The sequence below is a fragment of the Rhodotorula toruloides genome (genome assembly GCF_000320785.1).
Source record: "Rhodotorula toruloides NP11 unplaced genomic scaffold Scaffold27, whole genome shotgun sequence".
NCBI classification, from domain to species: Eukaryota; Fungi; Basidiomycota; class Microbotryomycetes; order Sporidiobolales; family Sporidiobolaceae; genus Rhodotorula; species Rhodotorula toruloides.
Genome location: NW_015622987.1, coordinates 249,719 through 264,445, shown reverse-complemented (window position 1 = coordinate 264,445; position 14,727 = coordinate 249,719). Strand labels below are relative to the sequence as shown.

The following is a 14,727-nucleotide window of genomic DNA, read 5'->3' as shown; positions in this document are numbered from 1 at the left end:
GAAGCCTACTTCTCCTCCTCGTCGTCCTCGCTGTCGCTGAGCGTGACGACAGCCGGCTTCTTCTCCGCAGCCTTGCCCGCCTTGCCGCCGCCCTTCTTCTTGCCCTTGCCGCCGCCACGTCCCTTCTTCTTGCTCGGCGACGCACTCGCCTCCTCCTCCTGCTGCGGCTGCTCCTCCGTCGCCTGCTGCTGATTCGACGGCGGCAGCTCACCCTGCCCCGTGCGCTCCTCCACCGGCCCAAACAGTTCCTGCGACCCCTCCATCTCCCTCTCCCGCTGCCGCTCCATCGACTCCCCGCTGCTCTCCTCCACGCGTCGACTATCCACCTCAGCCGGCGCAACCGCCCGCTTCGCCTTCTTCCGCGGCGGGCTCTGGCTGCCGTCTCGGTCGGTCTCCGAGGCCTGCGACGGCTGTGTCTCCGTCTCCGGCAAGTCGCCGATCGTGTCCGGGTCTGCGAGGGCTGCGAGGTTGGGAGCGGGAGGGGAAGGAGGGTCGTCAACTTGCATCGGCTGGACTTGCGAGATTGAGGTCGAGGCGGAGGCATGAGCGGGGGACTCGGTCTGGGTGACGGTGAGCCGTCCTCCCAGTGCGGCGAGCGCCACGGTCGCGACGGACGAGTTGATGGGTGCCGATGATGGACGAGCGGGAGGAGCGGAAGAGGTCGATGTAGGAGCCGACTTGGGGATATCGAAGGGCCTCTCGGGATTGGGAGCGGCGCGGTCCTCGTGAAGCCGCTTGCGGCCTGCGACGGTCGACGACGGTGCGGAGCCGTGGAGCGTCGGGCGGATGAGCATCTCTTCTTCGAGCGAAGCGGAAGCGGTAGAGGCGGGCTTGACTGCAGCCGATGTCGAGGCGTCGGCGGCGTCTCCGTTCATCGCGTTCGCGCGACGCGGCGGCGGCGCACCCGGCGGCGTTCCCGCTTCAGCACGGTTGACAAGGTCGCCACCCTTGAGCGGCGTAAGGTCGGCGAAGTACTGGCTCGACTGCTTGACGGGCGAACCCGACGTCGAGCAAGTCGCGTCGTCGCTGAGCTCGAGGACTTCGGTCTCGCTCTTCGTCGACTTTCCCTTGGCGCGCGACTTGCCAGATCGGGTGTTGGCGGCGGGAGCTGGAGGGGTAGGCGGAGGGGTCTGCTGGCGAGAGAGAGCGGAGGTCGAGCCTTGTGCCGGCGGAGGAGCTTCGGCGTCTGCGTCGCTGGCAGGGTGGTCCTGGTGCTGAGCAGCCGCCGGTGGAGCTTGCGACGCTGCCGCCTCCTGCGCCTCGTCCTGCTCCGCCCGCCTCGCAGCCTCGATCGCATCCCGCTGCTCCTTCTCCTCCTTCCGCTTCCTCCTCCGCTCCTCCTTCTCCCTCTCCGCCTGCTCGCGCAGCGGCAAGACATCCCTCTTCCACACCTCCATCAACTCCGTGACCTGCTCCAACATCGTCGTCCTCTTCTTCTGCGCCGCCTCAAACTGCCACATCTCGTTGCGGTATTGCCGCAAGGCCTGGTCGTTCCGAGGGCGCTTGCCGTTGATCGTTTGGTGGATGGCGAGAATTTCGCGGACTTTGCGGTCGGCGTCGCGGAAGAGGACCTCGACAAAGTGGAGGAGGTAGAGGCCGCAGTCGCAATAGTTGGGTTGTTGCGGGACCTGGCGACGAAGAAGAACGGCGTCAGCTTCGACTAGACGGTGAGCGCAGCGAGCGAACGCACCTCGACGCGGACCGTCTCGACCAGGTGGTCCGAGAGCTTCTCCTTGTCCATGCCCTTCTTCGTCTCGGCCTCCCTGATGAGGTACTCCTTCAAGCGCCTCGCGACTGGAGCGTGCGCGTCGCCGAGCGAGTCGAAGGTGAAGATGTAGCACCTGCGGGACACAGCACGTAAGCCATTCTCGCTCGACGAGGATCGAGGCGAGCGAATCTCACTTGTCCATGTCGACTTTGCGATCGTCGACGAGCGAGGTGACCCGCGCAGAAAAGTCGAGCAGCTTCTGCGTCTCCTCCTCCTCCTTCTTGCGCTTTAGGTCTTCCACGCGATTCGGTTCGGGGTCAGCCGGACCGAACTGCTGAGCCTTGCGCTTCTTCGATGTCGACGCGGTAGGCTTGAGTTCGGCAAACGCTGCGGCGGCGGAGACGGCCTCTGTGCCGGTCGACGACGATCCCGACCGCTTCTTGCGCATCGGAGCTGAGGTCGCGCCGACTTCTTGCGACTGAGTCGGCGCAGACTCGTCGTCGTCGATGGTGATAGAAGCAGCCGCGACGGGCTCCGCGCCCCTGACAAGGTCTGCAGGCGCCGGGAGGTCGTCGTCGTCGTCCGCTGCCTGACCCGGTTGTGCGGAGGTCAGTGCATCGCCCTGGATGACGACCGAGCCTTCGCGAGTACCGCGTCTGAGACGGCTGCGCGGCGGCGAGACGCTCCGTTTGCGGTCTTCGTTTGCGCTCGTAGACGACTTCCTGCCGCCACCCTCGACTTCGGGTCGTGGAGCCGTAACCTCGATGTCGGCCTCCTCAGCGTCGACAGCCATCGCATCGGCTGGTGCTGTAGGCTCGCCAAGCTCTGGAGAGCCATCGACTTGCATCTCCGTCGCTTCGCCCTCGCGAATTGACGACTCGACGATCATCTTGTCCCGCTGCGACGACTCGGCCTCCTGCTGCGGCATCGAATCCGCTTGGAGCGACTGCTTTCTCGCCTCCATCTGGCGCACCTCCTCCTCGACTCCCCGGCGGTGACGCTGCTCCTGCTCCTCCTCAATCTCGTCCTGCACCTGCGCGTCCGCATCGCCATTCGCAGCCTCGCCGTCCTGCATCTCGACGTCGGCCGCGCCGTCCGCCTTCTTGTCGAAGTGACGACTGGTCTGCTCGGGCGACTCGGCACGCGAGACGCTGGGCGAGGCGGAGACGGACTCGCTGCCCGCGATGGAGGTGCGCTTGCGGCCGGATTGGCGAGGTTCGGGAGGCGGAGGCTTGTCGTGCTCGCGGAGGATGGCGGCGGGGTTGTAGATGATGGCGAGGTACCAGTGGAAGCTGCGGAAAGGTTTTCAGTATGTGGACGACGAGTGCGAGACGCAGGACTCACTGTTCGTTGATCGGCACGACGATAAAGCGCTTGTCGAAGATGTCGACCTTCTTCGTCCACTTCTCGACGAGGGCGTACGGGTCGTTCTTCTTGTCCTTGCGCGTCGAAAGCTGCGAGTAGAAGAATGAGTTGAAGAGGTGGATCTTGGGCGCCAGCTTCTCGTCGTCCGGACGTCCTTCGTCGGCCTTCATGACCTCCTGCATGGCGTGCCTGCGTGCCATAATTGTTCAATCGCCGTCGTCTAAGCGGGGAAGGCGAGCGAGACGCACTTGAGCCCGAATTCGATGAGCGTGTCGTTCAAGAACTCGTTCGGCTTGAGGCGCTTGATGTCCGCCCACGGAAGGGAGACGCCGCCAGGTTGGCTGACCGGGTACTCGACGACGCTGCGGGCCGCGCAGTCAATCAGTCAGATGAGTCGAGACGCAAGGTGAAGCGGACGAACATTTGCTCAGCCTTGTGCGTCTTGTCTTCCGCTTTCCACCACTCCTCCCACTTGCGCTCCTCCTCGCTCATCGGTGGCGGCGACGGAGACTTCGGCGCGGCCTGGGTCGATGACCGCCGGTTCATCTCGGCGGCCTCGTTGCGAGACGAGCTAGCGAGAGTCGAGGTCGATGGTCGACCGCTTCGTCGCCGCGCAGGCCCTAGGTCGGTCACGACCTCCAGCTCGTCGTCGTCGGGTCGCCCTCCTTGATCCTTCAGCGAGCGTTGCACGGCCTCCCAGTAGTCTCCGTCCTCATCCTGCACGAGGCGTCGGGTCGTCGGGCTGGTGCTTGCTGCAGCGACGAAGCTGCTCGTTACGAGCCGTCAGCGAGACTCGTCGGGAGATCAGGAAGCCTGCGCACGAGAGCTTCGACTGTTGAGGGTCAAGAGCCCCCCTCCCTGACGGCTTCTTGCCCTTCGCGCCGCTTCTCTTGAGTTTGCCGAGATGCCGCGCCGTCTCCGCCTTCCCGCGGCCGAACAGATCGCAGAGCATGATCGCTTTGCCAGCACTGCGATTCGCCATGTCAAAGGTGGACGAGAGGAAGGAGCTGCAGAGTCACGCACCCGCAACGCGTGAACGAAATGTCGGCTTGAAGGCCCCAGTCGCGCAGTCCCCGATAGAAGAGGTCTTCTTGCGTTCGCGATTCGGATGTCGAGTCGTTCTGCCAGCCGGACTGCGGGGCCTGTTCGAGAATGAACAAAACAGTCGCGTCGTCACCCGCTGCGACGTCCTAAGCAAGTCAGCAGGAAGCAGCGAACTCGGATCGAAGAAGGGGACGCACGATCTTCGCAATCAGCTGTCAGCTCGTTCACGATCTTCTTCCCCTTGCTGTTGAACTGGAGGAAGACGAAAGGTCGGGTTGTATCGCCGTCGGTGGTCGACCACTCGATCGACTGCAGGTGCTCAGCTTTGATGTCGGATCCGACTTCTTCCGGCTCTTGCTGCGGCGGGTGGCGATGGATGGCGAGCTTCCAACTCTTCGGGTTTCCGCGGCGGTTGAAGATGAGGCTGTAATCGCTGACGATGTGCTCGGCAGCGAATGCTCGTCGACCGAGCATATACGGCTCGACCTTGACGGAGCAGACATCAGCTTGAACCTGTTGAGAGGCCCGCGGCGGCTTCTTGGCGGGTTTTGGCGCGGCCATCTCGCCGTCGTCCGTCGGTCCTCCATCGGGGTCGTGCTGGCGCTGCATAGCATGAAACAGCGTCAGCGCGATCGGCGAGATTCTTCCCGGCAAGCGAACGAACCCGTTTGCCCTGCATGCTCTGGGCGAGCGATGCTTTCGGCTTGTCGAATTGCTGCACAAGCGCGCTGACCTGCCCTTTGCGCCCGGCGAGAACCTTGTCGACGATTTCGCTCGACGCTTGAAGCTGGCCGACGTGAGCGCGCTCCTTCGATGGACCGGTCATGCCGATCGGATCCGGCGAACTCGCTTCCTGCGACTCGTCGAAGCGGTCGCCGACGTGGAAGCTCTGCCGACCCTTCTTCTTACTCGGCGTCCGACTCGCCGACGCGTAGGACTCGCTGTACCGTCGATGGCTGCCTTGGCGGCCGTTCGCAGTACGACGGTCGTCGTCGTCGACGATCGGGTCGTTCGGGTCCTCGTCTCGGTGCGCGTGCGCAAGCATAACCCCGTCGTCGCCGTCCTCGTCGGAGCTGAGCTCCATGACAGCCGCAGTGGCCTTCTCCTTTCCCTTCCCCTTCCCCTTGTCGGCGCCGTTTATGCTGCGCGCGACTTCTGCTTGCCGTTTGCGCCCGTCAATCTCCTGCGTCGTGAGCGGCGCGTTCTGCGACATGACCGGCGGCTTGAAGGGCTTCTGCTGGGCAGCGTAAGAGGTCGAGGCGGCGGGCTGATGGAAGTTGGTGGGCGCGACCGTGCCGAGCGGGTGCGAGTCTGCTCGGGTCGACTTGTGTGTCAGTTTTGCTCGAAATGGAGTGGGAGCGCATCGGACGCACCGCGTGCAGTCTTGTTGATCCGAGGCATGCCCTGGATCGCCTCCTTCTGCGTTCTCCGCCCACCGCCCTTGTTCGACGGCGAGACGCTGTTCTTGACCGCTGCGTCAAAACCGGGTGCGAGGCCGAGTTTGAAAGGCGGTTTCGACGGCGCCTTGCCTTTCCCTTTCGCCGCAGACGAAGACGCTCCTTGTCGAGTCTGCCGCCCGTCATTCCCGTCTGCGTAGAAGTCGCCTCCAATTTCCCATCCCGCGCCGCCAACGCCTTGAAATGACCTCATTCCAACCTCAGGGTCCTGTGGCTGAAAGACAATGCCCCGTCGTGACATCTCGTCCTCGTCGATCTCGCCAGACGGGAAGAGCTCGTTCGCAAGAGCTTGTTCGCTGATGTGCGCTGGTGCAGGCGTCGACTCGTCCTCGTCGTCGAGGATATCGATGACGCGCGACTTGGACGACTGTTCGGCGCGAGGAGCGGAGGCTGCGGAAGTGGGAAGACCGAACGGGATGGAGGCGGAGGGAGGGGAGTGGCGAGGTGGAGAGTGGCTGGTCCGGTAGTTTTGCGGGAGGCGAGAGGCGGACGACTGGGCGCGCTGTTGGGACGGGACAGTCAAGGAGAACGAAGATGAAGCTGTAGGGACGCCGTAAGTCGGAACTTGATGCGTTCGACCGCCAGCTATCGCAGGCGTGTAAGGCGAGGGAGCCTGATCGACGCGCGGGGCGTACAGGTACTTGGTCTGCTGCTTGAGAAAGACGCCGCGAACGCCGCCGGAAGCTGCGTCGTGAAGGCCAGGTGTAGTTGACGACCTTGGCTGCGACTGCGAATGCGAAGGGTACTGGTACGGCTGAGGGACGGAGCGATAGTCGTTCCCGGCTCGAGGGTGCTGATGCTGGTGCGGAGGAGGGTAGTGACCCGGAGGAGCGGGTTGAAGCGGTAACTGCGCAGGAGCCGGGCTTTGCTTCGGCAGCGACCGGTTCGGAGCGTGATGGTACTGCTGCGGCGTCGAGGTCTTGTTGCGAAAGTTGTGCGCGAGGTGCGCGACAGAACCAGAGGTCGAAGGCGAAGCGTGAGGAGGAGGTTGTTCGTGCGCTCGAGGAAAGTACTGCGAGGTGACGGGTCCGACGGCGTTCGCGCCTGTTACGAAGGGCGGTACGGGCGGCGGAGGAGGGTAGGACTGCCGGTGAGAAGAGTTGCGGTGGTCGAACTCGCGAGGAAAGGCAGGCGAGTGGGGAGGAGGATGAAGAGGGGCGGATTGGCGGCGGTTACTGGGCGGAGAGAGGGTGAGATCGATTGTGTCGGATGTCTGCGAGGCAACGACGAATCCAGTCAGCCCTACAATCCGCCTGACGAGTCGAACAAGGCCGACGAGGGGGACGAGTCGTCGAAGAAGCGCCCTCGCAGTCTCCCTCGCATCCGCGGGGCAGAAGTAACACGCACTTTGGGTCGTTGTGCTCTGTCGAACCCCTCGCGCGGCATCCACGGTCCCGTCAAGCAAGCGACCCGTCTTGTAGCGCCTCAACTCACGACGAGCTGATGGGCCTGTGTCGGGCGACGACGCGGCTCCGAGTGGGTTGTCGGACGCGTTGGCGAGTCAGATAGAGCGCGAATGAGCGGCCGAAAGCAGGCCTGGCGCGTGCCGGGCGAGAAAGAGTGGTGGTTAGGCAATGTCAACGGCGTCGGGCCTCTCGTCGAAGGTGAAGGGCGGCGACGGGCGACAACTCGCTCCTTTCGCCTCGTTCGAACTCGCAGTACTCTCAAGAGAGTCTGATCAGCACTACCCGAGGGATAGGGAAGAAGGGAGGAGTGATGGCAAGGGAAGACACTCCAAAGGAGGAGCGAGTGTCTCTCTGGACAACAATCGCGCATTGGCGACGTGCTACAAGTCTATGATAACCCACCATCCGATCTAGTCTTTCTTCTCCACCTCCTTCGTCCCAGCCATCGCCTCGCTCTCTTCCACCTCGCTAACCTGCCCCAACCTCTTCTCGCTCTGCCCCACCGCGCGCTCCAACTCCTTCCTCTCCTCTTCGTCCATCTTGAACCGTTCGACGAGTTTGGGTACTCGATCGGGCGTGAGAAGTAGCCGAGGAGGGGAAGAGGAGGGGGTGGGCGAGTAGATCGAGTCGAGGTCTGAGGAGGGGAGGAGGCGCAGGGAGGGGGAGCCGATGAGGGACGAGAGGTATTGAGAGGCTTTCCATGCTGCCGGAAGCGACGAACGTAAGTCTGTGGATCAGAAGGGTGGGAAGGACTGGAGCGCACCTCGGAAATGGGACCATGCTCGCCACAAAACGTAGAACAAGGGGAAGCTGCGGAGACGAAATTTGTCAGGGTGATCTAAGCAGCTGTTTGAAAGCAGTCGCGGCGCACTTGGGAACGACAGGGACGATGGCGAAGGGAAGCGTTACAGGCGCGAGTCTGTCCGCGCGACGACGGGTCAGCCTCGTCTGTCGCTCGTCAAGGAGGGATCCGCACGACTCACAGCAAACATCTCCACATTGCGCTGCGATGATGCGGTTCCCGATGCTCAAGCGAAGCCTTGAGCGACGAGAGCAGCGCCTTGTCGTCCAGGAGCGACGGCGGAAACAGCACGTCGACCTGTGCACGTGCACCTCCACGATCAGTCACCGCATCTCAAGCGAATGTGCGCAAGGAACGGCGCGCACCGTCTCTTTGACGTGCGCCGAGTCCTTTGACGAGACGAGTTTGGGTGCGAGGGCGGGGTCGATGGCCTTGAGCGCCCACTCCTCGTACTCTATCCGGTCCATCATGCGTTCTCCCAGCACCTGCGTGCGCCCAGCTGTCAGCAATCCCATCGTTACAAGCTCAGCACCGCCCCATCCAGCACGTTTGCCGTCGTTGCTCGCCCACTCACGTATGCCCTGCGTTTCCACGTGCCCTCGTCTGCCTTTCCGAGTCCAGCCCACAAGTCTGCAGCCTTGTCGATCGCCTTGTGCGTGTAGCGGGTCACGGCGGGCTGATCTTGACGTTTCGCGTCGGCGCTGGCGGTTTGGAGCGACTGGCGCACGGCATGGAGCAGGAACGGCGGTGGGTGGGTTGTCGACTTTGGCTGTGACAGCGGGAGCGCCAGCAGCTTCAGCAGGCTCGGGTTCGAGGGTCGCATCTTGCCGCTGATGAGGAGGAGAACCGAAGATCGAATACAAAGTGCTGAATACAGACTGAATACAAGTTGTAATGGGAAAGAATACAAAGTTGATTACAACGCAAACTGTATTCAGTTTGTAATCCGGCCTCCCCTCCTCCTCCTCCCGCCGCCGCTCCCCCTTTCAAACCTCGAGACAGAGACAGGATGGATGTGCCCGTCGGTGAGTGACACTACAACAACGATAACACCCTGCCCGCTTTTTCTCACTCAAACTCGACCCCGTCCTCCTCCTCCTCCCGACCCTCATCACCCTCGAAAACAAACCCTCGCATCTCGCTCACCCGCACTCGCATGGACGCGTTCGACCCTTCTCTCAACGCGTACACGACCACAGGCCAGCCCGGATACCCGCACCCGCACCCGCAGCAGCACCAGGGCATCCAGCTCGGCGGACAACCGCACCAGGACCACAACGGCACGCTCCAGTTCGAGGAGGACCTGAAGGACATCCCGCAGGCTCTCGCAAACTACGGCGGGGTGCGTTACACCCTCTTCGACCCGAGCCGCTCTCGTTCTCCGAGACTGACCCGTCTCCGTCCCTCGACTGATGAACCGCAGGCTGCGCCTGCCGCCCCTCCCGCCGCCCAGCCAGGCCAGATGCCGCACTTCCCTTCCGTCCTGCAACAGCCCCCACCGGCCGTCCAAGGCGGACCGGTCGCAGGCATCCCCGTCAACCCCGCGCCGCAGAACATGCAGGCTCCCTTGACGCCCCAGTACGGGCCCGACGGGAACCCTCTCCCGCCCAAGCGGCCGCGTGGGCGGCCCAGGAAGGTTCCCGGCACGGAGAGCAGGGGTCCTGCGACGCCTGCGAGCGGGGCGGATTCGCCCAGTGGGAGGGGCAGGCCCAAAGCGAGGGGGCGCGGGAGGGGAAGGGGCCGCGGAGGACGGGGAGGAGGACGCGGTGGCAAGCGCATGAGGGCGAGCAGCGACGAGGACGACTTTACCGGCGACACGACCGAGAGCGATGCCGACGGCGACGAGGACGAGCAGAAGAGCGTCGACTTGAACGAGGAGGTCGACGACGATGTGCGTCCGCGTTCTCTCGTACTCAGCAGCCGCTCCATGCGGATGCATGCTGATAGTCGAATTTGACGCCCGCGCACAGTTCGGCACAGGGAAGATGGCGCCGACGACCAAATTCGGCCGCAAGGTGTCGAAGCCCAAGACCTTCGTCCCGACCAACAAGCCCACGAGTGCGTTACACTCGCCACTTTCAAGCGGCGTCGACCGCTGACGAGATCGCCGCCCCGCAGTCCAACGAAAGAAGCGCGCGCCGATGGTCAACCTCGACGCGAACCTCATGTGCCAGGTCTGCAACCAGGGCCACTCGCCTCCCGAGAACCGCGTGCGTTCACATTTCCCATCATCTCTCGTTTGCGCAACTCACACGAAGCGTGGGTCGCCCCGCAGCTCGTCATCTGCGAAGCCTGCAACCGCGGCTGGCACCAACTCTGCTCCGTCCCGACTATCGAGCACTCAGTCGTCGACTCTACCCTGCCCTGGTTCTGCAACTCGTGCGACGCGAAAGTCTCTGCGACGAAAACGCCTATTGACGTCTCGGTTGGGGAGGGATGGACGACGGGACGGGGAGAGGAGAAGGGTGAGGGACGTGAGGCGGAGAGGGAGAATGAGTATGACGAGGCGATCAAGAAGGAGTGGTTGGAGACGATGCCGCTGCATCAGCTCGTTGGCTACGTCTTGAGCGTCGAGAAGAGTGCGTTCCGACTTCCCTCTCCCTCGCTAACGCTCGCTAACTCGTGTCCGCCCGCAGAGTTCGCCCCTCTCGTCGACGCCTCGTCCACCTCACTCCCCATCTGGCCCGCCAATCTCCCCGCCACCGTCGCCGAAGCCAAACTGCAGCTCCTCCGCGAAGCCGCAGAGCGCGAGGCAGCTCTCGAGCGCCAAGCCGAAGAACTCGCTGCGGCTCAGGGGTTGATCCCGATGCAGACGCCCTCGGCAGCGGGGAGCGAAGCCGGCACGCCTCTGACGTTCGATGGAGCGCTGCCTGGCGACACGCCTGCTCGTACGGCGGCGAGTCGGCGCGCTGAAGCTGAGGCTGGACCGTCGACGCCTGGCGCTGCGTCCACTTCGTTCGCTGGCGCTGGAGCGTCGACGTCGCAAGGCTTGCACGGCATGGGCGCCCAACAGCCGCAGGCTTCCTTCGCCCCTCCTCAGCCTCACCAGCCTGCCTCCTCCGTCCCGCTCTACCTCCGTCAGCCCTTCAACGCCCAGCCCGCTCTCTCCGGCACCGGCGGCGCATCAGGCAGCTCCGTCTCGCCCTCTGGCTCTCCGCAGCCTCCATTCGACATCCCCGTCAGCGCGTCCACCTCCTCCGCCGCAGCTCAAGCAAACCGCTACGCACCCTACGCACCAGCCGGCTCGGCCTCTCCCGTTCCCGTGCAGCAACAGCACGCAGGGTTCTATGGCGCTGGAGGCGGGTTTGGAGGAGCGTCGAATGGAGGGTATGGTAGCGCGAATGCGTTTGCGCAGGGTAGTGGTGCGCCCGGTGGGTACGAGGCGATGGCGAGGAGTGCCAGTGGAGGGGGTGCGCCGCAGTGAGCGCGGGGTTTTCGAAAGGGAGGGAAGGAGGGGAAGGAATCGCTTAGTGTTTGCGTCTGGTCGAGGGGAAGGAAGTCGGTTGGAATCGCCTGTGCTCTGTTTGTCTCCTAGTTGCTCCAAAAGCGCTCGCTTCGTAGCCTGTCTCTCGCCGTGTGTGTCAATCCTACCTCGAACGCAACTGGCTCCTCTTCGCTTCCCGCCCGGCTCGCGGACTGCAGCCAAGCACTCGCACTGCGCTCGATTGGGCAACTCTTTGCAACGCCGGCCCGGGCGTACGAGCGCATGCACCCGCTCCGCTCTCGAGTCGCCCTTTGTTCCCCGCCATTGTTCTCCAAGTCGCTCAACTCGCTTCGCAGGAGCTGCTGAGGATCTTGCCTTGCTTTGATACTCACTCTGGCTCGATACTGCACACTGGACCGCTCGTCGTCCGCCGCGGACCGCGCACGATCCCTCTCACACCTGACCAGCCCAAACCAACCACTCGCTTCGCCCTCGTCCTCTCACTCGCTGTCGCCTCCGTGGTACAGCCAGCTATTGCGAATGACTGACGATTCGGCTGAAGCGACGGCGGGACGAATGCCTGCGCTGGACGACTCGCCTGTCATTCACCGGTCCACCGAACGTGCGAGGGCAGAGCGGGCGCTTGCAGGATGGGAGGGGTCGCCAACGAGGCAGGTGGGAGGAGGTGGAAGAGATGGAGGAGAACGGGGCACGCTCGCTGAGGGGGTCGGAGAAGCGGCGGGGAACGATGCTGGCCAGACTGAGACGTCGCGGAGGGACAGCGTTGGCTTGGGCATCAGGCTGGGAGGCGAGGGCGTCGACCAGCGCGGCGAGACTGCGGGGGCCTCGAGGACAACTGTCGACGAGACTCGCTGGGCGTCGGCGAGCTCAGCTGGATCCTCTCCACCAAGTGGGCCCACCTTTTCCTCCTGCGTGAACCGCCTCGTGTCGACTGACTTATTTCCGCTGGGCAGCGCCACCGCCCAAGCTCCCGCTTCCCGTGCCGCCTCCCTTCGCCGCAGCAGCTTCCTTCACGACGAACACCTCCCTTCCCACCCGTCCGCCTCGCAGCTCGCAGCGTCTCTCGTCCCAAACCACCGCTACAACTCACACCGCCCGCTCCTCCTCTTCTTCGACCCAGTCAAGTCCACCCATGCGCCGTCCGACGAGCAGCGGAGCAGACAGCCACTTGAGCTCCAGTACAGCAGCGACGAGTCTTCCAGACCTCGAGGAAGAGCCCGTTCCGACAGCTTCGAAGCTCCTTCCGCCGATCGTGCTGGAAGAGGCGCACCCGACGAGCGAATCGATGGCGCAACAAGTGAGTTCGGGCGGCTACTCGGACCTCAGCTGGGACGAGGACTGGGAGTTCCCGAGGCCGTCGGTCCCCGAGCTGGCGGCGCTCTCCTTCAGCGAACCCACAAGCTCGCTTCGCACGCCTCAACACGGCGATGACCCGGCTGCATCGCCGAGCGCGCAAGCTGGCGGATGGCTCGACCCCGAGGGAATGGGCGAGGATGAGCGGGAGTATCTTGGCGTCCTCTCCTCTCGCGGCGAATCGCAGTGGATGAGGGCTTCACAAGATGACCTCACCAGTCCACAGCCGACAGCGGCGCGCCCGCAAGCGCAACGGGCGAACGTCGACTTGAGAAGGTCAGCGCTTCAAGCGTCTTCCTCGCTCCATCCATTCTCCGCTCCGCTCGAGCAGCAGCAGCACAACCCAAAGCTTCCAGCTCTGTCGGTGGCTCGCGGCGTGCCAGCCATCCCCTCGATCTCGCCGCCGACTTCTCCTCCTCAACCCGAGTGGCCTTCTCTCCGCGCCGGATTCACCAAATCGCCTCCTTCGCGCTCGCCTTCATCCTTCTCCCAGCCCTCTCAGTCACCGCCTTCCAGTCACCCAAAGAGCAAGCGCACGTCCGTCCTCTCAACTCTCGCCGCTCCTCTCGCCCACCTCGGTTGAAGCCGTTCAACTTCGTCCTCGTCTGGCAGTCACGAAGGCAGTGGACGCCGAAGTCGCCTCTCGACACTCTTCGAAGGGGGCTCGTCGCGCTCGTCGTTGGCGAGGTCAGCCTCAATGAGGGAGACTGCGCACGCCTCGCCCGGTACGATCTCGCACAGCGCAAGCTACCTCAACACGCCAGGATCGGCGCCGCCGACTGGACGTCACGTCCGATTCCTGGCTTCGCCGATGTCTGCGTCGCCAGTCGATACCTCGCCGCGTTCCGCTTCACCCCGCGCGGCTTCGGCCTCGCTTCTTCTCCCTCCGCCTAAAGCAGCCAAGATGCTCGGCCTCAATCCGTCTCCCGCCGCTTCCATCGCCGAGCGCTACCGAGCCAGCGAGCGCGGATCGACACTCCCCTCTGACTTGGGACTGGAATTGTCTCGCTCGACGGCGGGAAAGGCGGCGGAAGTGCTGGGACTTGGTCTGAGCAGCGCAATGAGTCAGCCGAGGAGGCGGATGGTGTTGCCGGAGTGGCCGGCGACAAGGAGCGAGATTCGGCCTTGCGAAATGTGAGTGGACCGGTCAGGCTTGCTCGAGGCTGACGTCGAATTCGCATCCGTCTGAAGCTAGGCATTGACGCTGGGCGCTTCGCAGTGCAGTCGCACAACTCGCAAAGGTCGTCATCGAGCCAGCGCACCTCCGCGGCTCCCGCCCGTCTTTCGACAACCGCACAATCGCCTTGACCCGTCTCCCCGGCTTCGACCACTCCCAGCCGTCGACCTACACCCTACACGCCTTCGTCTCACCGCGTTCCATGGACAACGAGATCTCGCGCCTCGAGATCCTGCCTACGTCAATCGTCTGCGCGCCTACCGCCGGCGAGGCGCCTCCGCAGGCTCCCGCTTACCTTCTGAAGGTTACGGGTCGGGGTTACGCCTTGAGCGGGAGAGTTCGCGGACTCGGAAGCGACGAACCGCAGAACATCAGCTGGATCGTCGGGACGAACGACTTGGGCGAGTACAAGGACTGGCTGGGCATGATGAAGGAAGCTGTCAGGGAGACGAGTACGTCGCCAGTATCGGCTCAGGCGTCGGAAGAGCACGCTGTCGTCGCCGCAGACTACCGTGCTCGCCAAGGTCTGCACGTCCCGGACGCCAATACCGTTCTTCGCCTCCGACCTCTCCGACTTACAGTCACACCCCTTCTTTGCACACGGCTTCGTTTTCGGCATCTTCGACTTCCTTCCTCGACGCCGAAGACTCGGACGAAGACCCTGCCGAGCTGGTCGACTTCCTTCTCCCGCTTCCGCCCGCCCAACCCCCGGCTGTCACGCCAAGACCAAAGGCGAGCGTCCCGCAAGACGCGAAGAGGAGCTCGGTCTACTCGTCTCGCAGCGGCAGCAGCCATGGCAGCAGTCGGCGCGAGTCGGATGGCTCCGCCTATCGTTACGCTTCGCTCCCACCGCAACTTCCGCCGCCTTCCGCCCCTCTTCCACCCCTCCCAGCCCGCGACGACGAGAACATGCCGACGCGATCCCGTAAGACGTAGCTTCCCTCTGTTCGTTAGTTGTCCCACTTCGCCG

General features: G+C 63.9%; 5 protein-coding genes across 5 annotated transcripts; 3 read left to right on the top strand and 2 right to left on the bottom strand.

Moving 5' to 3' along the window:
- Positions 1-5: 5 nt before the first annotated feature.
- On the bottom strand, positions 6-6,960 carry RHTO_04362 (SUMO deconjugating cysteine peptidase Ulp2; the record flags this gene model as incomplete). Its single annotated transcript, XM_016418029.1, has 12 exons — positions 6-1,628; positions 1,691-1,841; positions 1,903-3,000; positions 3,053-3,262; positions 3,322-3,435; positions 3,495-3,839; positions 3,895-4,041; positions 4,097-4,253; positions 4,315-4,720; positions 4,782-5,428; positions 5,491-6,787; positions 6,922-6,960. The coding sequence occupies 12 exons, from the start codon at positions 6,958-6,960 to the stop codon at positions 6-8; spliced, it is 6,234 nt and encodes a 2,077-aa protein (XP_016270706.1).
- Positions 6,961-7,390: 430 nt separating this feature from the next.
- On the bottom strand, positions 7,391-8,605 carry RHTO_04361 (protein of unknown function DUF2343; the record flags this gene model as incomplete). The annotated part of the gene is made up of 6 exons (XM_016418028.1): positions 7,391-7,683; positions 7,744-7,790; positions 7,852-7,899; positions 7,964-8,079; positions 8,148-8,267; positions 8,357-8,605. 6 exons carry the CDS (start codon positions 8,603-8,605, stop codon positions 7,391-7,393), a joined length of 873 nt encoding a protein of 290 aa, XP_016270705.1.
- Positions 8,606-8,791: 186 nt separating this feature from the next.
- Positions 8,792-11,206, top strand: RHTO_04360 (zinc finger, PHD-type protein; the record flags this gene model as incomplete). Its single annotated transcript, XM_016418027.1, has 7 exons — positions 8,792-8,807; positions 8,982-9,124; positions 9,206-9,673; positions 9,753-9,840; positions 9,901-9,992; positions 10,058-10,361; positions 10,419-11,206. The coding sequence occupies 7 exons, from the start codon at positions 8,792-8,794 to the stop codon at positions 11,204-11,206; spliced, it is 1,899 nt and encodes a 632-aa protein (XP_016270704.1).
- A 540-nt stretch (positions 11,207-11,746) lies between these two features.
- RHTO_04359 (uncharacterized protein) lies at positions 11,747-13,163 on the top strand (the record flags this gene model as incomplete). Its single annotated transcript, XM_016418026.1, has 2 exons — positions 11,747-12,116; positions 12,181-13,163. 2 exons carry the CDS (start codon positions 11,747-11,749, stop codon positions 13,161-13,163), a joined length of 1,353 nt encoding a protein of 450 aa, XP_016270703.1.
- Positions 13,164-13,277: 114 nt separating this feature from the next.
- RHTO_04358 (uncharacterized protein) lies at positions 13,278-14,693 on the top strand (the record flags this gene model as incomplete). Its single annotated transcript, XM_016418025.1, has 3 exons — positions 13,278-13,714; positions 13,800-14,281; positions 14,404-14,693. 3 exons carry the CDS (start codon positions 13,278-13,280, stop codon positions 14,691-14,693), a joined length of 1,209 nt encoding a protein of 402 aa, XP_016270702.1.
- Between the last annotated feature and the right edge of the window lie 34 nt (positions 14,694-14,727).